The following is a 17,426-nucleotide window of genomic DNA, read 5'->3' on the forward strand; positions in this document are numbered from 1 at the left end:
GGAATAGAAATATGCATTCTTTTTCTTGGGTGCAGTAAGTTAACTGCACAATATAACAGATTTTAGATATTGAGACATGCATTTCTACACTTTATCTGCTCAAAGACACTGGAACTTCAAAATTGGAGTTCTTGCAAAGAAAAGCAAAACAGAAGTTTAAAGCATTTTGAAGACCAAGGCACCAGGACATGATGAATAGTACCAGATCCTACCAAGAGAGGGAAGATGGACTTTTTCAACCTTTTTTTTTACCCTGTTTACTAAGCAATAAAGCCATACACAGAAATAATTGTAGTTTTAAACAGACAGGGTGGGTTTGCTGCCCCCTCCACTCCCTTAAAAAAAAAAGAAAAAAGAAAAAAAGAAACCCTGAGCACTGTTTTCAATGCAGAAAAAAAGTAATTACTGCAGTAAGTCTGTACAACTTAATACAAAACACATAAAGGGACAACTTATCCCTCTCCCTATACCCACATACCACAATTATAATTACACCCCGACACAGAAGAACACATTTGGATCAAATATTTTATTACAGCTTTACAGAATTCTCTATCAGACTCCAAACTGGTATTACCTACAATGCTTTATCCTAGATTTTCATATTTTGGAGAACAAGGCTATCTAAATGTCAAGACTGTTATATATATTATTTTTGCTACTTTGCAATAGAGACTTGAAACAAAATAGTCTAACAGCATTAAAAGAAACAATGAATTTCATGCTTTTTTAATAGTAGCATTGTTTTTTGGTTTGGATTTAAGAAAAAGTCACCCACAAAGATTCTTCAGATAAAAACAGGCATATGACTCCTGAGGAAAACAACATGAGTTACATGTATCCCATGTTGCTTTTTGTTTCCCACCTTTTCTTAGCTTCAAATCTGAAATGGAGAACAAAAACAGATTAGGAATCATGAACATATATGCTTCAAGTATTCAAGCATACCATACTTAGCAGTAATGACAATAAATAAATAAATAAATAAATAAATCAAAGCTTCTTTTTAACAGAGATTGTCTTTTTAAAAGACAAGGCAGATGTAAACATGACCAACACATTAATTCTGGTAAAGCCTTCCTATTTAGTCTCAACAAAACAAATCACAACAAGAAATCCATGGTTAAACTAGCAAATAAGATTAGTACAAGCCTATTTCAACTAAGGAAACAGCAACTGAAATTGCATCGTATACATTTAGTGCCAATGAAACCACAAATGTTTAATTCCATACTCAAAATGACTTACCCCCAAGCAAGCCTCTTTTTCTTTCGAGCTTCTTGGGCAGCCTCTGCTTCTTGCTTAGCTTTTACAAAGTTGCGGCAAGCAGCAGCTCTGGCAATTTTCACTCCAAGCTAAGAGGTAAAAAGAAGGAAAAAAAAATCAAATTGAAGTAAACTGCTCATATGAAACATAAGCCCCACAAATGAATTGGTCTAATATTGATTCTCAAAAGCCATCAGATATTTTAGCATCTTTCAACTATTAGGTTGATGCTATACTATAAGACTGGATGGGCAAGAATGTCTCAAGAGATATACCAAGGAGTGGGATTCTGAGCAGGCAATCTTTTTCACACCAATTCTTTCCATTTAAAAGAACAGCTAAAAGCAAATGACAATAGCTGTGCCTCTCCACTTCCTTCCTTTACATCTATTATTAGAAACAGTCTGCAACCTCAGTTGTTTTAAAATGATAGTGTCAGGCTACTACCACAAATTTTCCAATAGTTCCTGTAGTCATGTTTTAACGAAGCAGTGTCCTTAGAGTCCATTTGGTGTTTAGTCTTCACATTACCAGATTTTAGATTATTAGTTTGAAAAGCACGCATATTATCACACAAGACCTTAATAGACTTTAGGTGAATACCACTTTACTTTCATAAACTTATTCACACCATGAGAATTAAATTCACATTAGTGTATGTCAAGAGGAAGAAAAGCAAGAGGGAAGATGGTACTGTGAACTATGACCAAATTATTTTCTTCAGTTAACATTTGTAACTTATTGTTCATTTTAGTTACACACTATGATTGCTGTCATTACTTAACATTATTTGCAACTAAATTATGAATTATTGAAGAATTTGATCTCAAAAGTTACTGCCTTCCTCCAAGACCAAAAAAAAGCAATTCATTTCAGCAAAACTGCTATGAGCTGTTATGCTGGCAAAAAAGGTTTTCTTTCCACCTAGTTCAAAGCCTACTGAAGTCAGCTACCATATTTCTAAGTTTCCTAAACAGTCTTTAGAGAATCAACAGAGGCATGGAAGACCAAATGATAGAAGACTCTTCAAAATTTTGGTAAAAATTCTATGCTTCATAGTAATCCATTTCAATCTGCTGCATCTATACATCTATATTTACTCTGAAAGATGTTTCATCCAAATAAGATGAGACTCAACTCAAGAATGCATTTTGAGGTATAGATGTACTGGCATACATTCAACAACTATACTTAGAACTCTCCTCCTAGAGAAGCTGTAGGTTGAAACCCTGATTACTAGTTTAAGATGAAGGACAGGGGAAGCAGCTGTCTTGCTGATCACTCCAAGCTCTTCTCCCTTCGATGCTTTCATTCACTTACGATTCAAGGAAGTAACCATTTTGCAGAAGGCTTTGTGAGTCTGCTTGCATGTAGAGCATTAAGCACAATATCAGTTTGTGCTTTGAGGCCCTAAGCACTGTGGCAACAAACAGTTAAAAAGTACACATAATATTTTTAAAGGAATTGTGTAAAATGACTAAAGCTAAACAATTATTTCATCTAGCTTTTGCATGTATTTGGGGGTCATAAATATGTATCTATGGAATTATCTTGATGTACAAACTAGATCATGTGATCAGACATTTCAAAACTTTGATATCATTAGTTATATATTTTTCCTGAATGGGAACAACATTTTATGTAATTAGTAATTCACAACTGATGTCTGAACTGCCAAATCCTAAATATTAAGTGACAATGTAAATAAGAGAATGCTATACTCTGGTACTCTTTGACTAACTTAAGTGCAGCTACTAGTTGTGATATGCTTGCACTATAAAAATGCTTCAGAAAGCTCAACTAAAATATTAAAAAATAATTACTTATTAAGAGTGGATTACTTATTAGTCAAAAATAGAGCAATTTGATGACTGGACAGTGTACTCAATCAGCAGAGCTATGCCTTTAAACATTATTTCCGAATTGCATTTTATCTCCTAATATACTCAAAAATTTACTCTTACCATGTGAGGAATAACTTTATCTCCTTAAAATATATTCTAGTGGTCCTATTAAACATTTATACACATACAATTACATACAACTGAGGTCTATACAAGCACTGAGGAAAAAAAACCTTTTGATTTGTATTTCTTGGAAGGCAGAATGAATTCTTCCATCTTTGAAAGGTATGGAAAAAATGGGATAATAAGATCCTCTGTAGTAAATGTGGAAGGAAAAGGAGACACATTCTGCAGCACTAATGTTATCATTTCTAGGTTACATAGAGACACATTTGCAAGACATGAAAACAAATATGTCACATATAAACACACAAAAAAATTTTAGTCAGATTAAACATCTTCCACTCCCACACCAAGACATACATCTTCACTTCCCCTCCCAAAAGAAATCCCTAAAAGCTTGGTCAATGGGTTTTTCATTAAAAAAAAAAATTTCAGGTCATCAGATAACTCAATAAAATACAATGTTAAAAGAAGTAAGAGCACATGAATAAAAATATATACAACAATTTCTTGTGTAGTCAAAGTATCAGCATTTTCCACATAGAACAGCCAATATTTTGCTGCATTTTAATTAAGGTGTCTAAACATTATCACAAAGAACTGCAAATTGGTCAGAGCACGCAGTAAGGAAAATTAAGCTCTAAAGGCTTTTTATCACCATATTTCAGGAACCAAGGGTGTAAAATGTTCTAATTTGGGATATATTAAAAGCCATAAAAGGTCTTTCAAAAAGATTAATGGTACTTTGCTTGGATTTAAGATAAGGGCTTTAGCTGGTTGGAAAAGCAGGGCCCTGGCTAGACCCTTGAGGCATTCATCTTTACAGCCACTTGGAAGATTTGTAAAAGCGTCTGCATAACCTCAAGCAAACGCACTGCGACATTTTTTTTTTTTAATTCCTTTCAATTTTACAGGTTTAAGGTGTGTAAACCATATTGGGCAGTAAAACTGATATAATGGTTCATCCTTGTAACACAGCACATATATTTTTTAAGACAAACTTAAAAAAAAAGTTTCTACAGGGCAAAAACCTTTCTATTTTGAAATTCACCAATAATCATGTCAAATATCCTACTATAGATGTTAATGTAACATAAATGAAAATTTCTTATCCATTATTTTTCATAAAATTTCTCATCTGAAATTGTTACCATGTAACAAATTTCCAAATGCTTTTTTTCTTTATGAACAGTCAAGGCATTTAATTTAAAAATACCAATTATCATACTTTAACTTTTTATGGAATAACAGGTCTCTATGAAAAATACTTATGCCACTCTTTTGTTCTTTAATTAAATGAAAACAGATGTTTTCTGAAGTAAAGCGGAACCATTACTGGAATACTTAAAGTGTTAAGGTCTTTAATTTTTATATCAGTTTGGTCTACAATTCCTGATTGTCTTTACTCAAGCTCAACATTAATGTCAAGCAAGTTACCTAGGAGACGAAAGAGATCAAAGAGACAAAAAACCCTCAAATGTCTGATTAATCAAGCCTGCAAACAGCTTATTTCTTTTAGCCTGCATGCAAGTATGAAAATGAGATTCTGGGAGCCGTACATTGTGCAGATTTGTTCATTCTTATCAGAACAAAGCCAGCGGCAGCTTATTTCATGGATCATTGGCACTGTCATCAGCGCTACACAGAACGGGTGACAGCTCCTCATTTTGAGGCTTGAACAAAATTAGCAAAAAGTCGGCACAAATTAGCCTCTCATCTTTTTAGTAATATGACATTATTCATTTACTTTTTATCCAATTTTTAATTTTTTTCCTTGTCAGCTATCCCTTTCTAGCGTTTCTTGCACAGCATCATAAAACACTTTCAAAACAAGTGAAGAAATGGCTGAAGTTGAAATAGTATGTAAAGTTTAAGCAGAAGAGTGAACATTTTATTAAGTTGCAACAGAATCTATTGCAACTCTGAGAAAACCTGAAAATCTTGGCATATTTAACTTCAAAAATTATAAAACAAGAAGACTTTTCATTAAATTGAAATCACATTGTATAATACAAACATCGATGATACGAATAATGGGACAACAGATTCAAGACTTGCTCCAGAAATATTTAGGTGTGACATACAAAATGCTAAACCCACAGAAGCTCAAAAAAAAAAAAAATCTATATTCAAACAGGTCCTGAAATATCCTATGGTCACACCAGAGAAGCCAAGCAGCCTTATAATACAGTGTTACAGTTTCTCATCAAGTATGAATCTAGTTATTTCAGGCTTGCCTTTAGCAATGATTTTCTCCTTTTATGTTATGGAATGTTATCCATTGCTGACGTATATAAAATATATAAAGCAAACAAGAATACTGAGTGGATTTTGCAGTGAAAATTGTCCCCTTTCAATGATGTGCTCAACTTCCACTGTAAAATAGTTTGTAATACCTTTGTTGTATTTTTATGCTGTGTATTACAACATCAAATTATATTTAGATGACACAGTAATGGAGCAAGGACAGAAGAATGTTCTAATAATTAAGCTTTTCTCTAGATTTAAACATTTAAATGCAAGCAACTCCTTCCATTCATGAGAAAACACAGCATTAAAAAAATTAACTATAAGCTGTTAGATGCTTTACACAGCTGCCTTTTAAGAAAGGCAGTTTAAAAAAAAACTGTAGTACTGTTTTCAGCAATTTCTTTATCTCTGTTCTTCTAAGTAAGAAAGCTTATTAACAAGCTTTGAACTTAAAATCACATTTACAATAATGTGCCATCAACAGTTTTATAAGCTAATTAGAAAAAAAGATTAATTAATGACTGGCTGCTAATAAAATGGCAATCATGAAGAAAGAAACCAAGGGTGCTAAGCTTCAACTACCACCAATTAAGAGCTAATTACAAACAAATTATATATGTGTTTTGCTGTGGGCTTTAATTTACTAAAATGGTTTTAATTAAAAGAGAAAACATGCTGATTAATTGAACTGCAGAAAAAATCTACAGTATAAACTGTGCTTTGTCTGTCTCTTTAATTAGATTTGTAACATCTGAAATCTTTTTTTAAGGTTTGTTAAGGAAAAAATGTACATAATTAAGGGAGCATAAGAATGTAATTCTAGGTGATAACCCTGCCATGTTCCAAAGGTTAAAAGAAAACAACCTCAATGAGGAGAGATATTTGGAAGCACCTCTACTAACTATTAGAAAGAAAATCCATCATAGATTTTTTTTTCCTTTAAAAAAGCCCAACCCCCCAAAAAAACAGAACAGGTCCTTCAATTGGCAGGAGAGTTCCAAGTTAATTGGTGCTTGGTTATATTCTGTATAAAACTACATCAATCTCTTCAGGTACCTAAAAGCATTATGATGAATTCTGAATGTTGCACAGAATTTGTAAGTGAAACTTATTATGCAGCTAGAAGGGCAGCCAATTCACCAAACATCATAACCTGCATATTTTTAACAGCAATGCATGTATGACCTGGTGATCAATCATATCCTACCTAGATTTTTAAAAGGAAAACAACAGCTTATGGAATGGTTCTCAATGGTTATGACAGAGAGCTCTGCTCATGTACTTCCCATTCTAAGTTATCTGACTAGAATTTACTTACAAAGAGTGATTGCTAATTTGATCATCGGGAAGTGGTCAAAACTGATGCAACACAAATTTTGAAGACAACAGCAAGACTGATTGCTGTAGCATGGGAATGATACCTCAGGGAAGAGCTAATTAATTTGGTTGATTATAATACAGGTCTTTAATTTAAACTTGATTACAATACCATAGTTCCTTGTAAGTTACAGCTTTTTAAGTCTTTCACCAAAATGCCAGAAGCCACTAAAAGCTAAGCACTTTAGAATATTGCTGTCAGAAAGCCCAGCTATTTAAAGACTGATAACTAGTTCAGTAATTTAGCATACTAAATTACAAAATATTTTAAAAGTTTCTTTTGACAGGTAAATCTAAAATGGTCAAGATTTTATTGTGTTCAAGTTACAGTCCTCAGGCTAATACACTCTTAGACAATGTGGCACCTAACTACCAAGCAGTAACAAAAATCATGAGCAAAATGCAAAGTTTGCAGTCAAACCAAATCAGTTCTCAGAACAGCAGAGCCACACAGAAATCAGCATTCTGCTTCCAGAGACACAGCAGAGTGATTTGAGTACAAAAGCATTAAGAAAAAAATTTTTTTTTCCTCCAGAAAAAAGCCTGGAAATCATTTTTAGTTTATATATTGGGGGGGGGTGGAGAAAACTACGACTGTTGGCTAGTTAAACTAAATCATTTAAAAAAAGAACTTTATGAAGACTTCTTGCAAATCAAAATTGATTGACTGCAAAACAAAGTTATTGGTACCTCAGGGTATCATCCTTACTCAAAAGGATACACACTTCCTGCTATGCACAGTCAACATAGTGTTCTAACTTTCCAAGATTCAGTGTCCCCTTCCCCACCCCCCAAAAAAACCCACCACCACACAACAACTAGGAAGATTCCCATAAATACAGTAAGACCATGAAACAGCATTTCAAGATACTATTCCAAAAAAGTTTTTGAAAATTTAGAAAAATTGACTGAATTGCAAGTGTCAGTTGCCACCTACATATCCAAGTACACACTATCCCTAAAAGCTTGATTAGCCTACCTTAGAATATCACCAAGAAAACCATTTTTAAGTGTCTACATTTTAAGTGCCAGTTAAATGTCTACATAAAAATCATTCTCTCAACAACATTCATTCTAAAAGGTTCAGGACTGCTTGGATATGTATGTTAACACTTGGCTTGACATCTCTCAAGTTAAACAAGTTATCGTTAGATATACAGTATTGACACTATAGCTTTAGGTATTCCTTTCTATACTTCACAATAGCCACTATGTTGTGGTTATTTATTACAGAAATGATCTTCAGTTCACTATGGGTTTTTAAGCACATTGTTGGCTGGAAGTTAATGAGTACAACCCATCTGAATTATGCTGATGCTCAACAAAAATTTTAATCACATGTAACCATGTTGATTGTATACGCAAACTGCGCCACAGCACAGAAATCATCAAGCTAGACAGAGTTCTAGAAGCAGTCTGGCTGAAAAAGCAGAGTTATTCATGGAGTAAATTATTCTGTACAATATAATGCAGACATGCCCATAATCTCTCAGGAAGAATTTCACTCATATATAAATAATACAATCAAGAATTTCAGGACCATTAGAACTCCTTAGTGAAGTAAAGCACCCCACAAGAGGACATGTTGTGGGTATGGCCAAGGATTCTACAGAGAGATCTGCCAGCCTGACAATTCCCAAACTAACTGCAATAACTTTTCTAGTCCCCAAGCTAGGATGGCAACAGGAGACAAGGCGTAGTAGTGAGATTTGCAAAAAGATTAGACTGAATATCATCGCACACAGGCAAATCATTTTTAATAGCAATTTAACTGCCAAGAATGGGACAATACGTTTATAACCACAATCTCAAGAGCCACCTATAAATCCACACATGCAGTCACTGGCAAATACAGAGCCTCACACAAAGTATCCAAGGATCATCAGAAGTCTAGTCAACCCAGGGGAATGAGCAGATCTGTGAAGTCCCGTAATCTTTGCAAACCCAATTTCAAAATTCAGCATTAGCTTCTCCAACTAATGCCCAACTGTCTTTCAAACTAGGAAAGACACACATATTTCTATTCCTTCATGCTTTGTTGTTCTCAGTGTGACCTCTGATGCTCCTAACTTGAAGACAGAAAATATATCATCTTCTGAACATGTCTCAATGTACATCTGTTACAATATACCTGCTAGCCTGGATCAAGAGAAACATTTACACTGTACAATTAGAAGTTCACATTAGACAAAAGTTTAGACTATGTCACATTTATTTTAGAAATGTCTAAATGGCCTTTAATTTAGACGCAGTACTAAAACGTCTCCATAGAGAACTTTATTTTGCTTGTTATAACTTCTAACTTTCAATCTAAAACCAAGAATGCTATGAGAATAAAAAAAAGATTTAAGCTGTATTAGTACATATTCCTGAAAGAATTTAACAAATAGTATATACCCCAAACCCTCATTTACAGTAATACAATAACAACATATTCCTTAAAAGAATCTGCAACAAGTGCCACATGGAAACCAAAACACACAAAATCTTGAAGTAGTATCACTTAAGTTTTAAGGATGTAAATGTCAGTAATCCACTCACAGCTGCTAGATTACGCATATTGCCTAAATCATCACCGATTTTAAGGGAATCTGATTTAAAAGAAACACCCTCTCACTGTATCATAATGATAGCACATTGACAGCATCATTTTGGCATTCCTTTGCTTTTTAGGACACGTTTTACTGCCTATTCTCAGTCATCTGTTTATTTTTGGCTTCATTTTTCTAAATACTGAAGCTGCCCTATCAGTTTCACAGGCTTATAAGTGTTATACATCAAAAATTAGTTTCACTTATTAAAGCAGGAAACGGCTTTAAGAACTCTGGGATCTGTGCCTCAAAGCAAAAGCTTTATCAGCAGGTTCCAGTCACTGCTTCTTGCAAAAGAAAATGGTGCCGATTAAAAACCCATACACCTGATTTTAAAAAAAGAACACCTACCCACTGAACATGTTTCACATGGCAGCAATGGGGCTGTACCCCAAACAGAAGGCAGCTTATTTCTCATAGCCTCCATAACCCTGCAACATTGCTCAAGAAAAATGAAAATATACATAGAAAGATGAGGTCCAGATAAAAAAATAACAATTCAGGACTTCATAAGCATTATATTTCAATGCAGTCATAGTGCAGTTCCATGTCTGATGTTGGGGCACTCGGAGGTGAAAGGGACACAACGAAATCACATGCTCCAGAAAGTAATTAATTTATTTCCAAGTATTATATAAAATGAAAAGTCACATTTCTTTACATTGCAGAAAGAGAAGAAAGGTCATGTTTTAATCAATACTATACAATGTGAAGACAGCATTTTATTAATTGTACTTATGTACAAACAATGCTGTTTTGAAACAGCCTCTCCCACAATTGCATCCTTTTCTACAGCTCTTCACTGAATCAGAATTAGTCACTGTAAGGTTTTCCTTAGAATAGAAGGACTTTAAAAGATCCATTTAAAAATACAGACTCTTTAAGACGACAAAGAAAAACCAATTTTGCAGTGGGTTATGTTGCACATCTTCACAATAGTGGAGCCCCAGTGAATTCACCGAGATTCTGCGCTCACAGAACTCCTCATGAGATCAAGCCAGAGTCATTTGAGTTTTTCTTCTCTCAACATACTATTTATTCAGATAAACCCACTTAACCAAAACCAAGTCAAGGCTGTGAATACTAATAACGTTCCAAGCATTTTGTTTTCAGAATTACAACATGTTAATATTTGAAAGTCAACAATTTGGAGCTAATGTTTCACAAATAATAATATATTGCTGTAGCACCTGCGATATGCTAGATATTGTACAATTCCATGGCTACTGAAATCAGATAGTAGTTTATCATAAATATTACAAAACCTTAGAACTTCTTACATTAATTTGTTTTATTGTCAAACAATTTGCACCGGAACCTCAGTATGTTTTATTGATTATGATACTCTAACCACTTCAGAATAGATGGTGTGATCCATTTGTGAAGGAGAATACAGTAGTAAGAATCTTTTAATAGTCTATACACAAAAGGTAATATAACAGTATCACTGTGAGAAGCGAGTCAGACTTAAAGGGCACATCACCCTTTATTTCTATTACTTTCGGTCATGAACTGTCATTTATGTGGAATGAGGTTTTGTAATTACCAATGAAAAGGCAGATAGAGTCCAGTAATTAGAAACTACCCTGAGTGATTAGATGTGTGCGTTTCTAATGAATGTGTAAGAACACCCCTGAGGAACAGCTAGCTTTACATAAAATATTTACAGAACCTTAAGAACTGTATTTCCTGTTTCAAAAGCCATTTGTTTTTAAAGCAATCATAATAGTATATTATAGTGCATTAAACCAGATTTAAATCTGTAATTTTACATTAAATCAATTACAGCTTTGCTTGAAATACTGTACCTAAACATTTTTTATATTTGCATCAAAGTGAGAAGTACTCAGACTTTTTATTTCCCTTTTTAATGCTTTTTTAATACCTTTCAATTTTATTGGTATACACAGCAGATATAAAAAATCCCAATTATCTCTGTGAAAATGCAAAAACACGGAAGATAGATGACAAAGCAAAAACCATGTAGAAATTAAGTAATTAAGATAACTTAAGAGGACAGCTTCTCCACTCACCTAGCCTTCTAGCATAATACACCCATGCTTTTTTTTTTTTTTTTTAAACTTATCTGGATTCAAAACTGTTCTAGCCATTCTTTTCATCTTGGTTTTGTTTATTTACATTTTCCCTGTCTGCACAAACAGAAGGGGGCTCAACAGCCCACATGGATTTCAATGACATACTACTGCTGCCACTACCTACCATATACGCACCAAACAAACTGTATTTCTCATAACAAATCTCAACTCACAGAAGCATCTGATAGATTCCTTACCAGTTTAAGTGTTTGCTCAGCACTACATAAAGTTTAAACGATCCAACTTTTGCAGCAAAAGCCACATAACCTTCACAAAATTACTCAGATGTACCAGCTAACAAGACAGCCTCATGAAAACGTCGAGTTTTCCACCTGGACTTATTTGGAGTTTTGTATTTAACCTAAAAATGTCAAATTTTTCCAGAGCAAAAGAAATATCCATTCATTCTATAAATATCACTCTAAGGCTATATCAAGATGTCTTGACATGAACTTGCTAGATCCCTGCCTTCCTACAGGCTTCTCAAGCCACAGACTTTTCAGAGAGGGAACGCAGAGAACAGTCTGAGGCACAGGGCACTGACAGGAAAGGAACATCCTGCCCACCCATTTTTTGGTTCATGATGTGCAGAAAAATCCAAAAGCTCAATACAGATGGCTAGTTACGGTCCAAGTGGTGGAGTCAAAAGCTTTAAAGTAAGGCTACTCGGGGTTGTTCACAGTTGTATTCTTCAATTTTTATATATAGCTGTAATTGTCAAAGCAATACTAGATCAGTAGTAAAGTCCTTCAATTACTGACAGAAGACTGACTTAGGAAATAGAAATGAAGCCCCAAGCAGTCTTCAGTGCTATTTTAGTTATGATTTTTTTTTTGCACCGATGTACAGAACTAAATGTTTTTTAAGAGCTTTTGTTAACAGGATACTTACCTCACGAATGGCTAATCTATCACTCAGCTCCTCAGCTTTATCAATATCACCTTCAGCCACAGACTTCTCTATGCTAAGTTCAAGGCCAGACTAGAAAGAAAAAAAAGCAAAAGTTTTTAGGACATATGAACAAGAAATAATACTTCTAAAGTGAATATCTTATTTTTAAATAATATTTCTTTCATAAAATTCTTCATTTTAGGATATTCCATAAACCTGTCATTCCTATGTAAAACAAATCATTTCGTCTATGTATTGCAATGGGCAGTATAATTAAGAATTCACTCAAAGACTGACTGAGCACAAATCATTGCATTAGTTCCACCTTATGTGTGCAATAATACTGTAGGTTAAAAAAATTACACGGACTAGTTTATGCCTGTCACAATAAAATTTCATCTGAAGATCTGGCTTCTCTCTTCCATCCCTGGAGCTTTCTAAACAAAATGTGAAATGGGTGTCAGGTAACATGAAGAATGGCAATTACCACTGTATCATCACAGTTCTAAGATCTTATCTTCATCCAAAAACTGAAATCCGGCATGGTGCCACTCCATTGTACTAAAAAATTCAAGATTTTAGCAGTCCTATGTAAAACAATGAAAATGCTTCAGATTTTTTTAACCTCTGAAAACAAGGAACTAACCTTTATGATCAACATAACTTCTAACTTGTTTAGAGATAAAACTTACAAGTAATGCAACAATAAATGGCAAATTAATATTTAATGGATTTAATATATTAAACATTAATATTAATATTTAATTAAACTTTCATAATTGGAAGTTTCTGAAGGAATATAGAAGGCTAGCAGTAGTATTGTAAGTGACACTGACTTTAGAATTTCACAAAAAAAACCTTATTCTCTCATTAAAAAGAAGAGAGACTTTACAGCTTCACTGGATTTAAATATTAGTGATACCAAAGAAAAGTATATCTGACAGTTCCGTAGCATATATTTCTGTTAAAAATAGAAAAGCAAGAAACAGGCAAAATAATCAAAAGAAAAAGTGCAGTATTTGAAGGATAATTACTCAGGTGGAAGTCTTTCTTAAAAAAAAAGAAGAAGAATTTGAAGCTGCAGTGATAGCCAATTCTGTTAGATGTCTTTTCCTGAAATGAGATCACACACACAAACACACACACAGCCAGCAACACAATCTCTTATCTTAGGTGGAAAGCATCCGCATTCTAATACTCTGGGCCTTATTCCAGACCTATCCTGAGTAGTTTAATGAAAACTGAATTTCCACCAAAAGGAAGAACTCAGAAGTGGTCAGTGTTCATGATTTGCATATAGAAATTTACTTCAGGCAAAAAAACCCCCAAAAAACAAACAAAAAAAAACACACAGAAAATTTATAAGGAAAATGATGCTAACTAAACATTTGATAAACATTTGACATCACAAAACTTACACAGGCCTCCACCGGAAAAGTTACAGAACAAACAATGTTATGAAGAACTCCCTGAATAACAAGTTTAACTTGTCCATCTTGTGGGGCTGCAGTTTTCTTAGACTATGACTAGCTGTACAATAATAGCATTTATGAACAGATTGTGTCCAATAAAGCCATATGGTAGATTTGGCCAAGGAATTAGTTGATGCATTTTAAACTTAAAACAACTTAAAAAAAAAGTCACTGTAGTTAAACATGCAAAGAAGTATTTTGTTTCTCACGATGATACAATAAAAAATAGAAAGGAAATAATCACACATATCATGCATATTAATCCTCAGGGTGATGTAATCACTTACACACTTTCAAACGGTCTCAGATTTATTCCTATTTCAGTTAAGGCTGACTTCTTTTATTACGAGTACAAGCTGACATTGGTTTTATATCAACAATCACCTTTTGTGGAGCCCTTCTATTCACAAGTGATTCAAATCTGTCATTGATTCCAAAGTATTGTGTAAGCTCTTTCCATTGGTCTTCATTTGCCAACTGTTGACTACCAAAAAAACAAAAACAAGATTATTATAACCAGTTTGCTTTCCACTGCTTGTAATATTCTCTTCAACACTAAAAGAAAGATTTTTCCATTTGGCAGACACACCTTTTCCACCCTTTTTTTTTTTTTAATGGAAATGAAATTAATTATTTCTTTTCCTCTATGTATGTTATGCCACAATCTTGAAATCAAGCTTGTATGTAATGACATGCACCAAATCACCAAAAGTAACATTAAGTCCATATTAAATATAAATTAACAATACATGTGTTCTGTTTAAAAAAAAGAAAAAAAAAATCAAGCAATAAACTTCATCAAGCAATCACTGGAATCAAATTCAGCTTGCCTGCTACTGAACAACTTCAGCAGAAATTTCACATGATGTTCATAGCTATGACTGGGTAAAAATGTTGGCCACGTGCATGGCTAATTTTGCCTAATATTAAAAATAGACCTCAGATAATCACATTGACCTGTTTATACCTCTCAGTCACTTCTTTATTGTTCTTTTTCAGTTTTTCTGGAAAACAACAAAAACAAAAACCCATGTTACACAGCAATACCCTACAGCATCCAATGAAGTTAACAGAATTCTAATTGGTCACATTTCCTTTGCAAGATTGACATACTAGGATTTATTTGCCAGTGATTATGTGGATCTAAACCACTCAGCTGTAAGGCTTTTCACATGAAGAACCTCCTACACAATATCCATGAAGAAGAAATTCTAATTAGAAGATACAAAAGTCTGTTTTCTAGAATTATTGAAATATGATTAGCCATTATAAATAAGGATTAATTGAATAACATTTAAGAAGCACTATCTCCTTTTCAAAAATAACATAAAAGTATTACTTGGTTGGTAAAGCAACTAGGAAAAAAAATAAATCAAACGCTAGTTAATAGTGAGACAATATCTACTCAGGCATTTTACTACAAGTCTTGGAAAAAACAGCAAGTCCCATTTGCAACTTATTTGATATTAATACCATTTTAGGAAAATAAATTCTGTAATTAAATGAAACACCTTTTCTGTGGCGCTTTCTTTTTTGGCCTCTGTTTCCCTGATTTGCTTGGGTTTTCATTTCATGTTTTTTCTTCTGAAGCTCCACAAATTTCTACAAGATGAAAGAAAAAGCAAACTTTTTTTTTCCAATCACAATGTGCTGAGAAATGCTGTCCCAATATCTCATTCATCCATGGTACTTTCCTATATCTATTACAGTAAAATTATGCATTGAGTACATCCCACTCTGATGGCATTAGACTGTAACTGACTCTAATCCTTATGTCACCTGACCTCTCTAACTTTCAGCCCTTCCTAAATCCCAGAACTACTCAAAGCTGTCTCTACTTTCTAACGGGGCATGATACCAAATACAGTCATGTTAGCTGTATACTCCTGAAGTATTTAGCATCTTGTTACTGCATCGATAGCAGTTTAGCATTCAAGGATGACTGACAGTATATTCCTTGCACAGCAGGCTACACATATGGACAGAGAAGAGCGACAAGTTTTTGCCAAGTTCTTATTTGGATTCAAAAGCCTAAAAGATAGGCTGCTTTGTTTTTCAGCAGATCCAATCTTTTCAGTCTCTACATGCAACAAGAGCATAAGCAACTATGAGTCTGAATCCCTGCAACTAATCCTTAGAGAAAGCAGAACAGCACACCTCTACTTAGCAGACCATAATCATCAGTACAGTGGCTACTGCGCTTAACTATAAATCTTTGCAACTGTCTTCCACGCTTCTAAAGAAGCTCAGAGTCCATATTCCACAATAAACAGAAATCTTTGTGCAACTGAGTAATCTACACACTTCCGTGTTGTGCTTTTAATATCACCCGTGCGCAACAACAACAAACAGAAACAAAAAAACCCCGTACTACCCAATATAACTTATTTTAATTTAAATATCAGACATGCAACTTCCAGTATGCTGCATTTACGCTTTGGACATTTGCAGACATGTAATGTTACCCACATTCCACATATTTAAAGAAACTCCAGAAGGGCATGCTTGACAATTATTTTCTCCATCTGTCACTGATATCAAAGTGGGTTTACTGATGGTGATACTTTCAGATTCACTCTCCTGGAATTCAGAAAGCTGAACTGTTTTAATATCTTCTTTTGTATCTTCCTTTGAGAAGGATATTGCACTATCCAATGCATCTCCATCATCAGAACTTAAGTCAACATCACTTTCATTCAGTCCTCGAGGTAACAGTCCGCTCCACATCTTCCAGTCAAAATAAGACCAGGACACTCCAGGTCATTGCAAAGACACTAGATTAATGTGCTTACCCATCTTGAGATAAAAACATAGTTAGCCTGTAGAAGAGAGAATTAAAAAATAATAAAACACATCATCAGAAACATTTTAATTTTTCCTGAGAAAATTGCTACCATGCTTTAGACAAGCTCATTAAAAAGTTTCTAATACTTAGTATTTAAGAGGGAGGCAGAGGAGCTAAGTAAACAGACTAAGGTTATTACAATGTAAAAGCTTTTGCTTGTTTTTCCCTTGTTCTTTAAAGTTTTCTCACTCCGGAACTGTTCATAGCTGCTTTCGGTTTTAGCTACGGTACGGCAGCAACGCCTTCCGTCTCTCTCCAGGGGCAGCACACTCAACCCTTCCACGCCATCGCTTCCCAGGACAGCGCAACTGCCTCCCCTCGCCCGGGCACCGCCGGGCACGGGCGGGCGAGTCCGCCAGCCCCACTGCCCCCGGCCAGCTGCAGGAAAGGACGGAGGGAAGAGTCCGCTCCGGGGAAGGGGGAAACCAGCAAGACGAGGGCAGCCCGACCGGAGCCGGCCGCTGCCTGAGGCCCCCGCGACGCCCTCCTAACGACCACGGACAACCCCCAACGCCTGGCTCCGCCACCAGCCATGTTTACCTGACCGCCATCTTGATACACCGTAACATGCCGCCCGCCGATTGGGCTCCGCCCCTCAGCCAATCAACGGGAGCTTTGCTGCCTTGGGCCCGGCCTGGCTGGTCACCATGGCAACCAGCCGGGGCCTGCCG

The 17,426-nt window shown here is 34.9% G+C and overlaps 1 protein-coding gene across 3 annotated transcripts; it reads right to left on the reverse strand.

The window, feature by feature from the left end:
* Positions 1–510: 510 nt before the first annotated feature.
* Positions 511–17,383, reverse strand: FAM204A (family with sequence similarity 204 member A). 3 transcript variants are annotated; one of them, XM_026067061.1, is made up of 8 exons: positions 17,296–17,382; positions 16,380–16,729; positions 15,422–15,512; positions 14,878–14,914; positions 14,295–14,394; positions 12,439–12,528; positions 1,249–1,355; positions 511–883 (listed from the first exon to the last, which is right to left on the reverse strand). In XM_026067061.1, the coding sequence occupies exons 2-8, from the start codon at positions 16,635–16,637 to the stop codon at positions 832–834; spliced, it is 735 nt and encodes a 244-aa protein (XP_025922846.1). In that variant the 5' UTR covers positions 16,638–16,729; positions 17,296–17,382; the 3' UTR covers positions 511–831. The 3 variants fall into 3 exon arrangements, with proteins under 3 accessions (XP_025922846.1, XP_025922847.1, XP_025922848.1); XM_026067062.1 differs by lacking the exon at positions 17,296–17,382 and adding an exon at positions 16,895–17,240; XM_026067063.1 differs by lacking the exons at positions 511–883; positions 1,249–1,355 and adding an exon at positions 10,156–12,255 and having other exon boundaries at positions 17,296–17,383.
* Between the last annotated feature and the right edge of the window lie 43 nt (positions 17,384–17,426).

Source organism: Apteryx rowi, unplaced genomic scaffold (genome assembly GCF_003343035.1).
Source record: "Apteryx rowi isolate R43461 unplaced genomic scaffold, aptRow1 scaffold_253, whole genome shotgun sequence".
NCBI lineage: Eukaryota > Metazoa > Chordata > Aves > Apterygiformes > Apterygidae > Apteryx > Apteryx rowi.